At 40.8% G+C, this 16,986-nt stretch overlaps 2 protein-coding genes across 9 annotated transcripts in view; one reads left to right on the top strand and one right to left on the bottom strand.

Annotated features, from left to right (window-relative positions):
* DCP1A (decapping mRNA 1A) overlaps positions 1-2,775 on the bottom strand; it is a 59,256-nt gene extending 56,481 nt beyond the window's left edge. Inside the window, exons 1-2 of the mRNA XM_005293207.5 lie at positions 2,588-2,775; positions 855-895 (exon numbers count right to left, since the gene is read on the bottom strand). Of these exons, the coding sequence (XP_005293264.1) occupies positions 855-895; positions 2,588-2,722 (176 nt within the window). The 5' untranslated portion in view covers positions 2,723-2,775. The remainder of the gene's footprint in view (positions 1-854; positions 896-2,587) is intronic.
* Positions 1-16,986, top strand: part of CACNA1D (calcium voltage-gated channel subunit alpha1 D) — a 392,778-nt gene that overhangs the window by 7,298 nt on the left and 368,494 nt on the right. The gene's annotated exons all lie outside the window — the stretch shown is intronic.

Raw genomic sequence — 16,986 nt, 5'->3', positions numbered from 1 at the left:
AACATACTTGGTTACAAGATTTACGCACATGCTTAATTTTACTACTGCAAGCAGGTCCCATTGAAATCAACAGGACTACTCATGTAGTGAAATTAAGCATTTGCTCAAGTGATTATAGGAATGGAGCCCAATGGACATTCAGAACCTCACAGTGCTACGGACAAAAGAAATACTAGTAATATGAAGTGGGTTGCTGCCTGTCTCAGGATGGATAGATTAGTTCTCCATTCACATTTCTTGCATATAATGGAGCAGTAATTCATTGTTAAATTAGTGATTTGCCTTTGGTTTAAGATGAATCTTTGGTGATATTTACATGCTATTTCTCATTAAGGAAATATTGGGACATTTCTCTCAAAGTCACATGTTGAACAAATCAAAAATCCAAAAGCTGCACACATACAATCTGCATCACAACCAGTGGAAAATGGCAGACCCATGAACTGGAAACTATTTTAAGAGAGGTTTGGAAAAAAATATAAATTATATAATTCATAATTTCTGGACTATGGAAGTTAGAGGAAACATCATCACTTGGGTCATTTAAAGCACTCAGGAATATATTAGGGAATGATGCTTTATTACCAAAATTATTAACAAAGCAACCTAATTACGACTTCCATTTCTATGATTCTCTCTCTTCGTTTTATTCATTTATTTTCTTCAAGATTGTTACTGAAAAGTTGTGTACGTACTTTTTGAAGAGTTATATGCCTAGGTGCTAAATTTATTTTTAAAACAGGCAGTTGGAGGTGAATTTCTGGTCAAATATCAGAATTAGCTGGAAAGCCTACTGTGACAAAATCTAAACTTAATAGTTACATATTACAGTAAAGGATTTTTGTATAACTTACCTTCTGTACACAAATAAGGTACCTTCTATGTCAGTTTTCTCCTACAACAGACAGCAATTATAGTTATTTCAGTGATATGCTTGCTCACACAGTTATGCAGCATTCTAAGAAAAGAGTTTTTAGTACCTTCTCACAAAGAGGTTTGACATCATAGGCCTCAGATTTAAGCTCTTATCTTTTCAGTGAATTGCTAACCCTTTCAGGCAAATATGTAGTTATACATGTCACCTTGTTGATAAAAACAATTATTCAATTTTAAAGCAATGATAAATTTCTGATTACTTTCTCTTCCAAACCAGCTTCACTAGAGAAGTTAAGTATTTTCTTTATAGTAACCCCATATTCACTAATACAAGTTTTTTTTTAGTTTGCAAAGTAAAACATGTATCTTGTAATGAGAAGTTACAATGGGATTTTTTTGGACATATCTTTTATTATAATTGTATGCTATGCACCATGACTTTAAGTATCAAGGGGTAGCCATGTTAGTTTGTATCCACAAAAACAACAAGTCCGGTGGCACCTTAAAGTCTAACCGATTTATTTGGGCATAAGCTTTCATGGGTAAAAAAACTCACTTCTTCAGACTTTGTTTTATACATTAAAACGTAGCTAAAAAGAAAAAACCCTTATGGTTTACCACCTGCAAAATAACATCTGACTCCTGCAAACAACTCTGAGTTCAACTGGATTACTCATGTGGAAAGTTACGCACATGCTTAAGTTTTTGCAGGACTGAGATCTCAGAGGCCAGAGGCTATTCAGTTACAATCGTGTAATTGGAAGCCTGTGTGTCTTTGACAAGATTTTTTTTTAAAAGTAACCCCAAAGCTCTTTACTTTCTTGTTCATACTAACTTGTAGAAATGTAGTGTATATAGATGGCCTTTATTTTCAAAACTGAAAAACGTTCTTGAAATGAAACAGAAATTTTATTTAAGCAGAACCGTCATTATCGACATTTCTCAAATTCCATACTTTGTGAACCTCAACATTACCAGCTAGTGGAAAACGACAACTAAAAAGGTGTGTACATACTCATCTACAAACAAAGCAGTGAGAGTATAAAGGGCAACAGGCAAGACTACAATACCTGCTACAATTATAACAGCATACATTCCGAAAGAACAGGAGTACTTGTAGCACCTTAGAGACTAATGAATTTATTTGAGCATAAACTTTTGTGGACTACAGCCCACTTCATCAGGTGCATAGAATGGAACACACAGAAAGAAGATATTTATACATTCAAGCAATGTCACAAGGAAAGTCTGTTCTTTCCTATCAGACATTCCATTTCACTCTTTCTGATGTTTCCTCTGATTTAAATGGTCTCCACAGCCTAAGAAGAGTCCGAGCTGCTGGCGGGAGGGAAGGTGTGAAGATCTCAAACTTCGCAGCGTCACAGCTCCTACCCCGCAAACCACAGTGCTACAATCTGACCGGCCCCGACCCCTGTGGCTTCCTGTCCCGAGGGGGGCGGGAGGGGAAAGGGGGGTGCTGGGGCTGCCACTCCGCACTGGTGGGGGGAGTTTCCGTTTCTCCAGGGAAAGGGGCAGGGCGGGTCAGTGGCGACATCTGCGCGCTGATGATGGGGGATGTGTGTGTCGGTGTCCACTCCCCGGGAGAAGGGGGAGGGCCCGTGCCCAGCTCTCCTCCGCGGGGAACGTGTGGGGAGGGATCTGTAGCTCTCCTAGGGGACGGGCGGAAGGCAGGATCCTGCTCCCCACTTACCCACTCGTTGGTTTTGGGGCTGAAGCTGTACAGCGCGACCTGGCCGGTCACGTCGGCGATGCTGGTGATGTAGGGATCGTGCCGCTTTAAGGCCGCCAGGCTCATCTCCTGTCCCGCTTTACTCAGCGACTCCATCTTGGATCCCGGGAGGAAGCGGAGGGGGAGGAGGAGAGAGCGACCAGCGCGGATCACGTGTGCAGCTTCCCTGTTCTCGCCCGGGCACGGCGGCCTCAGCGCCGCCCGTTCCGCCCTGCGGCCGCTGCGCTTTGGTTCCGCCTGCTGGGCGCAGGGCTGCGGCCCGCCGGCCGCCCGGGAAGCTGTCAGGGAGCCAGCACCCTTCCCCCCACCTCCACAGAGCTCCTAACGGGGACCTGTGCCAGGGAACCCCAGCTCCGAGTTCAGAGCCCCGAGGGACTCCCCGCTCTGACCTCCCTGGCAAGGAGCTGCCCCGAGCTGGGCGGCCGGAGAGTTTCCCTGCCCTAGAAAATGAGGTGGTGTTAGCTAGCCTGGCGCTGAACACGACTCTGCGGTCAGTGCAGACCTGTGGGTGGCGTCTGACATGAGGCTGAACACGACTAATCCCTGTCTGCACTTGCTACAAAATCGTGATTAGCATCGTATTAGGCAACAGCTTCATCTTCTATTGAAGACAATTTGGAGGGACTGACACCCCTACCTGTACCCCCAGGCACCTCTGCAAAAACCAGTAACATGCCCACCCTGGACCTCTCCCAGGAGCTCCGCAGGACCTTTCCCCCCTTCCCTGCCTTCTGGAGCCCCAAGGGTTCCACCACTCCTGGCCCAGCAGATTCCTGTCCTTGGCCTGAATCCCTGAGGTTGTACTCTCCATTCCAGTAGAGATGTATCCCTGGAGCCCTGAGGGGCCTCCCATGGACCTGGCTACCCCAAACCCTTGTACACACTCCTAGCAGGTATCAGAGAGGTAGCCGTGTTAGTCTGGATCTGTAAAAAGCGACAAAGAGTCCTGTGGCACCTTATAGACTAACAGACGTATTGGAGCATAAGCTTTCGTGGATGAATGCATCCGACGAAGTGGGTATTCACCCACGAAAGCTTATGCTCCAATACGTCTGTTAGTCTATAAGGTGCCACAGGACTCTTTGTCACTCCTAGCAGGGTTATTGACCCTTGAGTCCTGTGGGATTCACCAACCCTGACAAGAAAATGTTGACAGCACGGTGGGATTGAAAAGCAAATGGCCATATGGGGTTTTATTTCAGATTTCCTGTGTGCTAGCTTCAGCTCCACCTAAAGACTCTCACACAGCTAAGAGACCTGCAGGACTCTTCTTGCTTACCAGGAGGGCTTTCCCACTCAGTAATGGTGCCCAGTTAATACAAAGCTGCTGGGGTGAAGAAGGAGTAGGAGTAGGGTGACCAGATGGCAAGTGTGAAAAATCAGGACAGCGGGTGAGGGGGTACTAGAGGCCTATATTGGAAAAAGCCCCAAATATCAGGACTGTCTCTATAAAATCAGGACATCTGGTCACCCTAAGGAGGAGAAGGAGCAGGTGGCTGCCTCAGGGCCTTGTTGGCAATTATGTGAGAGGACAAAATAAGGAACCAGGCACTTATGGGGTGAGGCTTTCCCTTGTCCCCTGCCTTCTTATTCTGGCCCTGAGCTTGTTTCCCTTGAGCTACTGGTCTAGTGGGGAGATTCACAGGTCACTCTCCATTTGGTCAGTCTTTCCACATCTGGATATGCCATGTGCACAGAAACAAGCTCATCTGACCCTCATCTCTAATATCCTGGGATCAACAGGGCTACAACATTAATCATTGACATATATGGGTAATGCCTCTAGCACACATGGAGGTGGCGCCTCAGTTTATTTGCTTTGATTAAAATTGGGCCTGGTGGATACCACTGGTTTATAGAGATAGCCTTACTGAATCAGACCAGTGGTTCAACTAGTCCAATATTATGTATCTGACAGTAGCCAAAACTCCAAGTTTATCTATCTTAGGTATTTACATGGCCCCATTACCAGAGTATCTTGTGATCTTTAATGTATTCAGCCTCACAACACTACTATGAGGCAAGGAAGTATGCTTATCCCCATTTTACAGATGGGGTACTGAGACTAAGTAACTTGCCCAAAGTAACATGGGAGATCTGTGTTAAAGGTGGGACTTGAAACCAGGTCTCCCAAGCCCTATGTTATTGCCCTAACCCCTGGACCATCCTTTCTCCTTGAAGTACAACAAATCTTGTAGTTGACAGTTATGGAAAAAACATGGAATAACCTGCCTACAGGCAATATTTTTTTTCTAAGCCCTTATATTTAGAGGTTTGTTGCTGCACTGAAACATGTGGGTTTATATCCCATCCAAAGCCTATTTAATATAACTGTATATGTAGTAGGGGACTGTGCAAAATATTCATAAAATGGTTTGAAAATCTCACATTTGTGGATTTTCTGCATTTAATTTGATCTAAGGGAACTGGTTTTATTTTGTGAAAAGCCTTCATGATGCTACTCCTTTAGACCATGCGGCTAGTCAAAGTCTGGGGCCCTGCAGGTTGTTCCAGCTGGGAGTAGAAATTGACAATGGAGTCTGGTATTTGTTTTGATGAAATCCTGTTTATTTACAAGGAATGTACAAAGTCCTACCTCCTCCCTGATCCCCAAATCTTATGAGGGGTGCAATAGTTGAACAGTTTACAAGGTAAACTTATGGTGTTCCTAGGTTTTCTGTCTCCCTTCCAGGGGTTTTGCTGCCGGAGGGCCTGATATAACCCGTAAAGTTTTGTCTTCTATTGGCTCTGCAGTAGTAGTAAACTAGCAAACACTATTGTCAGAGTGCCGTTGATATAATTTGTGATGCAGGTGTACAAAGCTAGGCCCAAATTCTGCTTTTCAGCATTCTTGCATGATTCCCATTAAGGGCCAGACTGTAAAGTGCACATGTACTGATACACAGAGTGGAACCTTCTCACCCCATGTATACCCCTGAGAAGAATGAGGAACTTTTCTTGTCAGGTGCCGTGGGAGTCTTGCATTACTCAAAAAGGGCAGGGAGGAGTCCAGGGCTTGCTGAGAGGGCTGGCTGCACCAGAAGAACAGGCTCCCCCATCCTAAAGGATTATCATTTGAAAGGTTCAAGGTGGGTGCAGTCTGCACACCCACTGTGCATCCAGAAACTCAAGATAGGATTGTGCCTTCCTGTGACACAATCCCACCTGAAGTAATCCCAGGGGCAGTGTCACTTCACATGGTCCTTTACTCAAGCCTCTGTTTATCTGGTACAATCAAACCCCAAGTGTGTTAACTTTAATGGGGGCTTACAAGGGCAGAAAATGGCATCTATGATTAGGTAAAATGCTGTATATTGTGAGTTAAAGTGGTTGAGAACTATTCTTTCCTATATTAAATGGAGGGAAAACAGGTACGAAAAAGAGAAAAAAAAGTATTTGAAAACTATTTTAAACAAAAAGGGTGTCTAACTTTCTAGAGACTAAAGGAAATATGCAAAAAAAAAAATTAAAAACCCTTTTGAACTTTGGATCTCAGTAATGTTTCTAATAGCTGCACCAAAGAGGATGATCTTCGTCTTCATGTCAGGCTCAGACAAGCCTGCTCTCAAGCAAACATAGCTTTCAAACTAACGTAATGAGAAGATATTGACAAAGGGCAGCTTTCTGCAATGCCAGATCTTCTTTACTGCATCTTGAATTAAAAGTGAATCATGAAGAGCACTGATAACAGAATCAAGTGGGAGTTTTGGTTAATGGATTGTTTTCCTCCTTCATCCTCTAACCCCAGTTCCACATTCTAGTGAGTTTGTTCTCCTTGCCCTTCTTCTCTGCTGGTGCCTCATTGTGTGATATTTTATATCAGAAATGAATGAATAGTGTGGGCTCCCATCTGCTTCCTCTGCCCTGAAGTACACAGAAGCATATGCTTAGCTTCAAACTTAGACCTCTGTGTAAATGTTGCATCCTGGTAGGCTTGTGTGGTAGCTATTGTATATTGTGAAAGTCTTTGTCCTCCTTTGAGTTATGCAGCAGTTAATGGTGGGAATATATTCACCTATTATTCTATACTTTCAGTTCTTGTACTGACATGGACAGAAGTGGGGTGATGTTCATAGTGAACTTTTGATGTTTTCTGTTTGAGTAGGATGTTTTCCATTTGTTGTGCTTCAACAAATTAAAAGTACTTTATGTTCTATATTTCAATTATTCGGTCAAGGTTTTACAGTATAGAAAAATACAAAGTTATATCCTACTACATATTGTAAAATTAAAACAAACAAACTAAAGGGTAGCGATTCTCTAACAATGGCCTGCTTCTGGCAGGACAAGCTGTCTGCATTGATGGTCAGCTCCTCGGACGGGAGCTCTGTTTATGGGAACTTCCTTTTTGCCCCTCCCCATTTTACTATCTTTTGCAGAGCAGATGATAATGAAAATTGTCCCAGAAGTTCTGATAACTCTTCTTCAGAGCTTAGGTAGAAAAAGTCTTCAATTTGAAATCACCTTCTATTTCTTCCCTGGCTGACTGAATGTCACCAGAAAACAGTTCGCTGCTTTGGTTAGGACACTGGAAGAATTCATTGAACGTGCCCAGTATGTGCCTCTCATATTGTTCTCAAAAGCCCAGCCGCTGTACATGGGGTATGAAAAGTCTCCTTGGGAGTAGACTCTGGTCGAGCAGTCACAGAGGCAAATTTGCATGACGTCCATGAAGGTAGTGTTCTTTGCTTCCCCATGTGAAACTATGGTCACAAGTACTGTCATTCTCCGATTTTCTGCAATTAGCCTACTCCTTTTCTTGAGGCTGCTTAGCTATGTTTCTTCTTGAACCATAACAGTGGTTTCGTAACTTGGACTACTTGTTTACTAAATCATTTTCAGTTTAATTACTTTTAATTTTAGCAATACTGTGTTGCTGATTCTGCAAAAAGCACTATTCAGCAGGCTCCTGCTACTCAGGCTCAGGGCCGGCTCCAGGCATCAGCCCAGCAAGGTGCTTGGGGCGTCTAACGGAGAGGGGCGGCATGTCCAGCTCTTCGGTGGCAATTCGGCGGCGGGTCCCTCACTCCCTCTGAGAGCGAAGGACCCACCGTCGAATTGCCGCCAAAGGGCTGGTCCACACTAAGCCCCCAGTTCGAACTAAGATACGCAACTTCAGCTACGTGAATAACGTAGCTGAAGTCGAAGTATCTTAGTTCGAACTTAAAAGGTACTTACTGCGGGTCCACACGCGGCAGGCAGGCTCCCCCGTCGACTCCGCCTACTCCTCTCGTGGAGCAGGATTACCGGCATCGACGGCGAGCACTTCTGGGATTGATTTATCGCATCTAGACAAGACGCGATAAATCGATCCCAGAAGATCGATTGCTTGCCGCCGAACCAGTGTGTAAGTATAGACGTACCCAAAGACGGAAGCGGCGGCAGTAGAGCAGATCGCGATCGCGGCTTTTTTTTTTTTTTCCTTTTTTTCTTTTTGCTGCTTGGGGCGGCAAAAATCCTGGAGCCGGCCCTGCTCAGGCTCTGTCCTGAGCTAGCTGCCCTGATTATGGCTTTCATGATTTATGCCTTATTGTAGATTTTTATTTTACTTTCAATTTCATGAGCCAGACTGCTAAAGCTTAACTTATCCCTTTGGTAAGGGCTGCCTATTTCTCCCATTTTTAAAAATTGGTTTCTCTTAAACTGGTTTCAACAAGTGAGAATGACAGATTTTTGCTAGGGTTCAACTTAATTATTTTTTTTTAATTGTAATTTCAGCAAATAATTTTTTTTAGCATTTTTAAAGTTGATTATTTAAAAAAAATATTTCAATTGTATTCTTTAGCGTACTGTGGGTTGTACACTTTGATCTTTTAGCTTTAGCAGCCTTGACGTTCCCCGATAATCTGACTCTTCTTACTCTTTGCTATTCAAATAACTCTTTTTATTAATTAAAGCAAAATGACTTTTCTGTGAAGATTTACTGCACTCTGTCCCAGGAATCACAAACCTCTCATAGGCCCCCAATCTGCAATGTGCTCAGCATGGACAGACGCTGAACCCACACAGAGATTCAGGATCATAGATGCTTATTTTTGGCTAAGATAAATATTTTCCCACCTTTATAGGAATGTTTTCCTAAACCTTATTACCAGCTACAGTAGTTGCAAGCAATAACATTTTCTATTGTTTTTTCCTGAGAGCTTTTGAAAGTTAGGTACTATAGGTATTCAGCTGTGCCATTTGGTCACCACTTCTGTCTTCTAGTGTCCTTCCTTCCTTGGTTACCAGAGTTAATTTTCATGTTTTGAAATCACTTTTCTGTTATCACTACAATGAGGCTGCTCGATATATACATCTAAGATATTTTTCTGGGGCAACAACAACAAATTCTATGGTTTTTCGCAGTTCATCATGTCCTACCTGGCTTGCCAAATGTTACGCCCTCAGACCAGGGTGTTATCTAATGATACACTTTATTAGGACCTCTGGGCTAGTTGTTTTACTATTGTGCTTTGGTTTCCTCACTTAAAACTGAGATAATAATACATAGCAACATGTGTGAAGTATTTTGAGCTCCTTGGATGAAAGGTGCAATAACAGTAAAATATATTATTTATATATTTATTCACTACAAATGACTTTGATGTAGTTTTTACTTGTAAGAGTGTAAATTGTGATTAGGGCTGTCAAGTGATTAAAAAAATTAATTGTGATTAATCACGCTGCTAAAGAATAATAGAATGCCATTTATTTAAATATTTTTGGATCTTTTCCACATTTTCAAATATATTGATTTGAGTTTCAACCCAGAATACAAAGTGCACAGTGCTCACTTTATATTTATTTTTTATTATCAATATTTGCACTGTAAAAATAAAAGAAATAGTATTTTCCAGTTCACCTCATACAATTACTGTAATACAATCTCTTTATCATTAAAGTTGAACTTACAAATATAGAATTATGCACATAAAATAATTGCATTCAAAAATAAAAAAAATTAAAACTTTAGAGCCTACAAGTCCGCTCAGTCCTACTTCTTGTTTAGCCAATCGCTCAGACAAACAAGTTTGTTTTGTTTACATGTGCAGGAGATAATGCTGCCCGCTTCTCATTTACAATGTCACCTGAAAGTGAGAACTGATGTTCGCATGGCACTGTTGTAGCAGGTTTTGCAAGATATTTACGTGCTAGATGCGCTAAAGATTTATATGTCCCTTCACGCTTCAACCACGATTCCATAAGACATGCATCCATGCTGATGTCAGGTTCTGCTCGATAACAATCCAAAGCAGTGCAGACTGATGCATGTTCATTTTCATTATCTAAGTCAGATGCCACCAGCTGAAGGTTGATTTTCTCTTTTGGTGGTTCGGATTCTGTAGTTTCTGCATCGGAGTGTTGCTCTTTTAAGATTTCTGAAAGCATGCTCCACACCTCGTCCCTCTCAGGTATTGGAAGGCACTTCAGATTCTTAAATCTTGGGTCCAGTGCTGTAGCTGTTTTTAGAAATCTCACATTGGTACCTTCTTTGCATTTTGTCAAATCTGTAATGAAAGTGTTCTTAAAACAGACAAACTGGGTCATCATCCGAGACTGCTATAACATGAGATATATGGCAGAATGTAGGTAAAACACGGAGCTGGAGACATACAACTCTCCCCCAAGGAGTTCAGTCACAAATTTAAGTAACGCATTGTTTTTTAACAAGCATCATCAGCATGGAAGCATGTCCTCTGGAACTGAAGCATGAAGGGGCATACGAATGTTCAGCATATCTGGAACGTAAATACCTTGCAATGCCGGCTACAAAAGTGCCATGGGAACACCTGTTCTCACTTTCAGGTGACATTGTATATAAGAAGCGGGTAGCATTATCTCCCCTAATTATAAACAAAGCTGTTTGTCTTAGCGATTGGCTGAACATGAAATAGGACTGAGTGGACTTGTAGGCTCTAAAGTTTTACATTGTTTTGTTTTTGAGTGCAGTTATGTAACAAAAAAAAATCTACATTTATAAGTTGCACTTTTTACATTAAAAAGATTGCACTACAGTACTTCTATGAGGAGAAGAAATACTATTTCTTTTGTTTATCATTTTTACAGTGCAAATATTTGTAATAAAAATAATATAAAATGAGCACTGTACACTTTATATTCTGTGTTGCAATTGAAATCAATATATTTGAAAATGTAGAAAAACATCCAAAAATATTTAATAAATTTCAATTGGTATTCTATTGTTTAACAATGCGATTAAAACTGCGATTAATCACAATTAATTTTTTGAGTTAATTGCATGAGTTAACTATGATTAATCGACAGCCCTAATTCTGAAGTTTTATAGAGCAGAGTGGATGGACTTTCTTCTTCTTTATTTACTATTATAGGGTGAAGAATTCATCTTTTTAAATGTTTATACCTAAATAAATAATTTTATATAAACTCAGAGCAGTATTTGTTCCAACCTCTGTTTCAGATTAGCTGGAAGGCTTGAATTAACTCACCTTTGGGCCTCACATGATGAGAAAGGGAGAGCAACCTAATGTGATTTGATGTGCTATCTGTTTTTTCCCATGCAGATGGTAAAATCTTGTAGGAACTGATGTGAAGCAGGAAGCATTAGAAAAAAACTCTGAATTATTGAAACCATGTAATTTAATAAAGTACAAGTATAATGACACAAAAGAACATTTATTCCCCTGCAGTTTGGGATTTAAGTATTATCAACAGTTATGGTTCTTCTAACAGATGCTAACTAACCATTATCTAAAGAAAAGGCAATAAATTACATTTATAATTCAATAAAACTAAGGGCCACTGAAAATAACCAATTTCCCTTGTGCAATAAAGCTGTTCCCACAACAGCGGCACAAGAGGTTGAAATAGGTCACACACAGCCCTCCTTACGTTGCTCAAGAACATTAGAAGGATTAATAATTTATAGATTATCTCCTAGAAACAATGATCTGGTGCAGACAGGTAATCCAATCTCCTGTATCCTTCTAACCTGCGATATCATTTCATTTGGGGATTGTGCAAGGGTGGCAACTTTTCTAGGAAGACACTATCTGCCTGCCAGTTTGAAACATGTAAATTATTGGAATTTGCATCAAAAATATGACAGCTCTTATCTGAGGAAGGTAAGTGGTGAAATCAGACAAGTAAAAGTGTAAAATTTTCATCTGTGGCACCTAGGTTTGGTTCAGAAATTGTATCCTTTTCATTATTAGGTATGAACTGTCAGTGAAAACAAAACATGGTAAAAACAGCATTTTAGCATTAACGCAAATCATAACTAGAGCGATATTATTTCAATTTTTTTATTTTCTGTACATTTTGCATAAATATTTAGCGAAATATCAGTCTTTCAAAAAATTCAGTACAGTTTATTTTCGGATATCATCCTTCCAATGATGACAGCTTAAAAGTATAATAGAAACAAACCTGGAGCACTGTTTTTTATTGCTATTACATATTTAATTTAAGAAATATATGGATACTCACCTGTGTCTTTGCCTAAATTTGGACTTATTTTACACAATATCTAAATATAAGTGTGGATCATAGGATATAGATGCTGTATATGTCAGAATCTTGTTAATTTGACTACTGACAGGGATACCTATTGCAAATCCCCAATTTTTTTGCAAATTAGCAAGGGAATTAAATACAGTACAAAAGTAAGGATACAGTAGGACAGATTGTCCATTGTTCATTTAGTCTGACAAGTAGGTTATAATTTGTAAATATAATGATATTATAAAAACAGTGATCTCTCAGAAACATGAGAGCTTACTGCAGCCTGTGCTATTAGACCTGTTGTTGAGAGATAGGGAGAGACTGACAATTTTCTTTTGTGGATTATAAATTTTGCAAATTAGCAAATTGAGGATTATCCAGATTCTACTGTGTACAGAACTGAGAAAATATACCACAAATTATGTAGTGGCAGCTGATAGTTTAAATTACACATGACAATTTTGAGATAATTACCTTGGTAGAAGATAATAGTGGAATAATTTCAGGTTTCTAATTTTATAAGATTTTATTATGCAGATATTATGTTGAACTTTTAGAGCATCATTGTTTGCTTACATTATTACTTTCTTGCAAAGATCCTTTTGTATTACGTAATGGTCCCTTTGCTATTTTTAATTTTCGTTGATATGTCTGTAGCCCTTTGGAATTTGAGCTCATCCCTTAAGTTTCAGAATTTGTGTTTGCATGCTTCTTAATTAAACTGAAAAGTGGCAATTACTAAGCTGTAAGTGAGATATATTACTGGTAATAAATTTATCTAAGGGCACTGCAGCATGTGGCATTTCTTGCATTCCAGAGGTGTCTGCCCTGAAAAATAAACTAGTAAAGATTGAATCTTTCAAGAACTAAGTGTATTTTTAGTAGTTTATCTTGGTATAGTACATTACCTATATATAGGATGCAACCCCATTATGAGACTAAATAACTTCTAGAACTTTTCAGACATTCATAGTATGGATAGGAAGGAATGTGATGTAGAGAGCTTTTTGTATTACTCAGAAACATCTAGTGTAGAAGGCACAGGAGTGGGAGTCAGGAAACCTGGGTTCTGTTCTGGGCACGGGTACTTTTGTGTGTTATTGACTAAGTCACTTCATCACTCTGTGCCTCAGTTTCCCCATGTGTAAAATGAAGATAATGACACCCATCATTGTAAAGTCAATAGAAACCTTTATGTGTAAAGCATTAAAGTTCAAGGTATTATTATTAAATCTGACCAGAGAATTGGCCTCTCATGATTTGGTATCTATCCACTCTGCCAGGGATGATATTGGTGGTAAATTGCATGAGGGGCTGGTGGATTGAATATTATGCTGATCTAACAACAAAATTCCTTGTATGGTAGAGGCACCAGTTGCAGATGCGCCTATAGTCCTTAGGCTGCAACAGTGACCAAGAAGCGGCTCTTCTGTAGCTCTAGAAAGGTAGATTCCACTACCACCCATTGACATAAAACATCCCCCATTCCAGTTCCAGTCTGTTTACTTGGGCTTGGCACAAAGACTAGGTTTGGGCTGCTAACTAGAAGAGATACATATATTCAGACACCAACGACATAAGGCTAATTTAATCCTGGGTGTAACTCACTGTCAGCCTTCTCCAAGACTTACTTTGTCTCACAGTATCCAAGGCCATAGCCACACAGGATACAGTGTCCCCTTATTGGGATAAATTCTGCCCCTAATAGTTACAACCAAGAGCACAATATGCTTCCTACCACAGTTGCCTAGGTTGGGAAGGGCTTGCTGTGGGAAATAAGCAGGAAGGAAGGAAGGACGACTTAATGAGGGTAGAGAAGGCATCACACGGGGAAAGGAGAAATGTCACACTTTGCCCTCAAATTAAGAACTATCACAACATAACAGAGTAGATATGCCAGGTGATCTTTATCCCTGCTGTGTCCCCTTTATGCCGAAATGGCGTAAAGTCGCCCAAAAGCCCTGATTCCCCCAAGGGGAGGATTCCTTTTGTGTAGGCACTGCAGAAGACAGCCGTATAGGTAGGTGTCTTGTGAGTATCCCCTTGGGGAATCCTGGTCTAGGGGTGTGCTTGGAGCAGGGCAGGAGAGGTGTTTTTGTATGTGTGTGTGTGGCGGGGTGAGATAGCACACAGTGCTGTGGGGATTCCAGGCACGACTGCAGCACATAGGACAGTCATGGAGGCTGCTATAACTTAGACAGGCCCACAGGGCTGTCTTTGTGTTGGGGGCCTCTCCAGCCCCACAGCAGCCCAGGATTGGAAAATGTGCAAAGGTGGTTTAAAGCCATCATAGCTCCCCTCCCCCAGGCTAAATTCTGTGCCATGCCTTAGATGCTTAGCACAGAATCTTACCTGTTGTTTTATGAGAGGTTTTTGTCTGCAGGTTGGATTATCTATATTCCTCTCAGAAACGAGTAGTCATTTTAATACCCACAGTCTTTTCAGCCAATGTTCTTCCTTCAAAGCAAGGACAAGTGCGTTGGGGAATCCCTTCAACCTGTCAAAACCATTTCTCAATGGGGACCTAATCCAAAGCCTATTTCTATAACAACCTTCCGTGCTATCACTTATCTTGTCTTCAAGAATTCAGAGCCTGGTAAATAAGTTTTCAGAATGGGAGTGAATAGATTTTTCTGATTTTTTTTTAAATCACTTTGACCTATTTGAAATTATACCTGTGTAAAACAAAATGGCAGTCAGCCAGTAAAATACTTTAAATTGTTTTATAGACCAGTAACTTTGAAAATCAACTTTATTTTAAAAATGAAAACTTGGTAAATGATTACTCCACACTTTGGGTGGTCTAATTAGTTTGGTGTGTTTTGAAAAGAAAAGAAAAGAAAAGAAAAGAAAAGCCAAAACGTTGAGCTTTATAACCATCTACCACATGTACATAGTAATTTTTTCCAAGCAATTTTTCATACTGAAATGACTTTACCATGTGCACTTAGTGCACTGAAATGATGCACCCAAAGAGCGTGTACAGAGGTAATGCATTGCATCAGGTCAGTGGTTGGTGAGCTAATAAGAATTTGCTCAACAGAGTGTAATAATCAGAAATGATTATTTAAAAACTGCCTGAGTATCAATTTCCATGAGAGGCTGTAATGGGTATTTCAAAGCCCTCATGATCGATTGAATGAATAAAGCTGATTTTCAAAATTTGAAACTTATATTCAATTGCATGATGATAAGCTCTGATATTTCTGAAGTACTTATATTTAATATATTTTTGAGAACTGCAGCGTAAATAATATACATATGGAAAAATAGCCTAAAGACCAAATCTTGGCTGTATCTCCCTCTTTGGCATGGTGCCTTTCAGAGCTGGATAGCTCAGCTGAGTGCCACAGCCATGGTGGTCTAAGCTTAATGCTTACATAGCTACACAATTCCTCGCCTGCCCAAGAGTGCAATATAAGGTTGACAACAGCTGGGCATGGAGGCTGGTGATGGATAGGCCCTGATTGTGAACTTTGCTTTCCCTATTTCCTCTGTGTGTGTGCTTAGAGGTGTGGGGAGATTTCTCTTTGACTGATGGTCAGGCAGACAAGGGGAACCTTCAAGGGCCCACATGCTGCTATTCCAAAACAGAGCTGTCAGCCAGGAGAGAAAATCAATTCCCATAATACTGAAGGACACCCACACTACCAGCCAGTCAGGAAAATTTTGCACTCAAAAGCGTTAGTCATCTTATTTTTGCAGCAGAGGTATTTAGCCCTTTCCCCTTGCAGTGCAGGTGCACAATTCAGGAGAAACTAGAATCTTAATCTATGGAGGGCTGCTAAGAATGAGGCGGTGGAGAAAGGAGGGAGGAGCTTATTTGCATGAACTCCTTACTTGTCTCATAATGGGTCTCCACTGAATATGCAAAGAACAGCTACAGATCTCCTGTGTCCGCATACCACGCTGGGCCCTGCCATCCTCATGGTTGGTTATCTCAGTGCAGACTACTCTAGCGCAGGAGGCTACGACACTACTTATAACCATGTACACAGAGCTCAGAATTTGACTTTAATCGGGCTGTTGCTACCTGTGTTGTGATGTCAGATACATGTTTACTTCTTTTCTTTTATCCACTGTTAAAATAAGAAGATATCTTCCATTCATAACATACAATGTAATGGTTTGACTTTGCAGTGTGTACTATCTGGATTGTATTATTGCACACTTATTTTAGACCTTTTAGTACCTTGGTGCAGAGTGGAGAGTTAAGGGTGAAATTTCAGCTTTACTATTTATTTGTGGGTGTTACATTATCTAAAGATTTAAAATATTAAGAACCAGATCCTGGTCCACACTGAGGCCTGTTCCACTTTGGAGCTGGAAAGGGGCCTTAAATCTACACTGAAAAGGCAGCTGAAGATTTCTTTGGATTCTGCTGAAATCCTCAGCGGGGCAGAGCTAGCACAGCTGATTCCATGTCACCCCTTTCTAACTCTGATAGCAAAGGCATTCTCAGGGCATGCTGTATTCTGTCAATCTCCAGCTGGCGGAACCAAGGGTCCACTACAAACTGGTGCAATTTAGAGTAGTTCTAAATTGCCCTGTGGATTTGAGAACCAGAAGTGATATAAAGCTATGTATTTCCCCCATTTTCTCAGCTACATTCAACAACACTCAAAATCACCTGAGGATCAGGGCCTAAATATTTAGGACTCAATTTTGCTAAATGCTGGTGCTCCCTGCTTTAAGTTCCGATTTAAGTCACCGGGGCTTCCACATGTGGCGTTGTTTTAAACATTTTATTGTCCATAGATTTTGCATAAAGTCCTGGCTCTCTCAAAGTCAATGGTCAACTGAGAGAGTATAATGTTGTAGTTCCTTGCACAGGCAAGGCTGTAGACACAGACAGATGCAATCAGTAAGAAGGGTGCCCCTCCCCTGCATTTTTG

This window comes from Chrysemys picta, chromosome 7 (assembly GCF_011386835.1).
Source record: "Chrysemys picta bellii isolate R12L10 chromosome 7, ASM1138683v2, whole genome shotgun sequence".
NCBI lineage: Eukaryota > Metazoa > Chordata > Testudines > Emydidae > Chrysemys > Chrysemys picta.
This window is presented reverse-complemented; position numbering and strand designations above follow the sequence as displayed.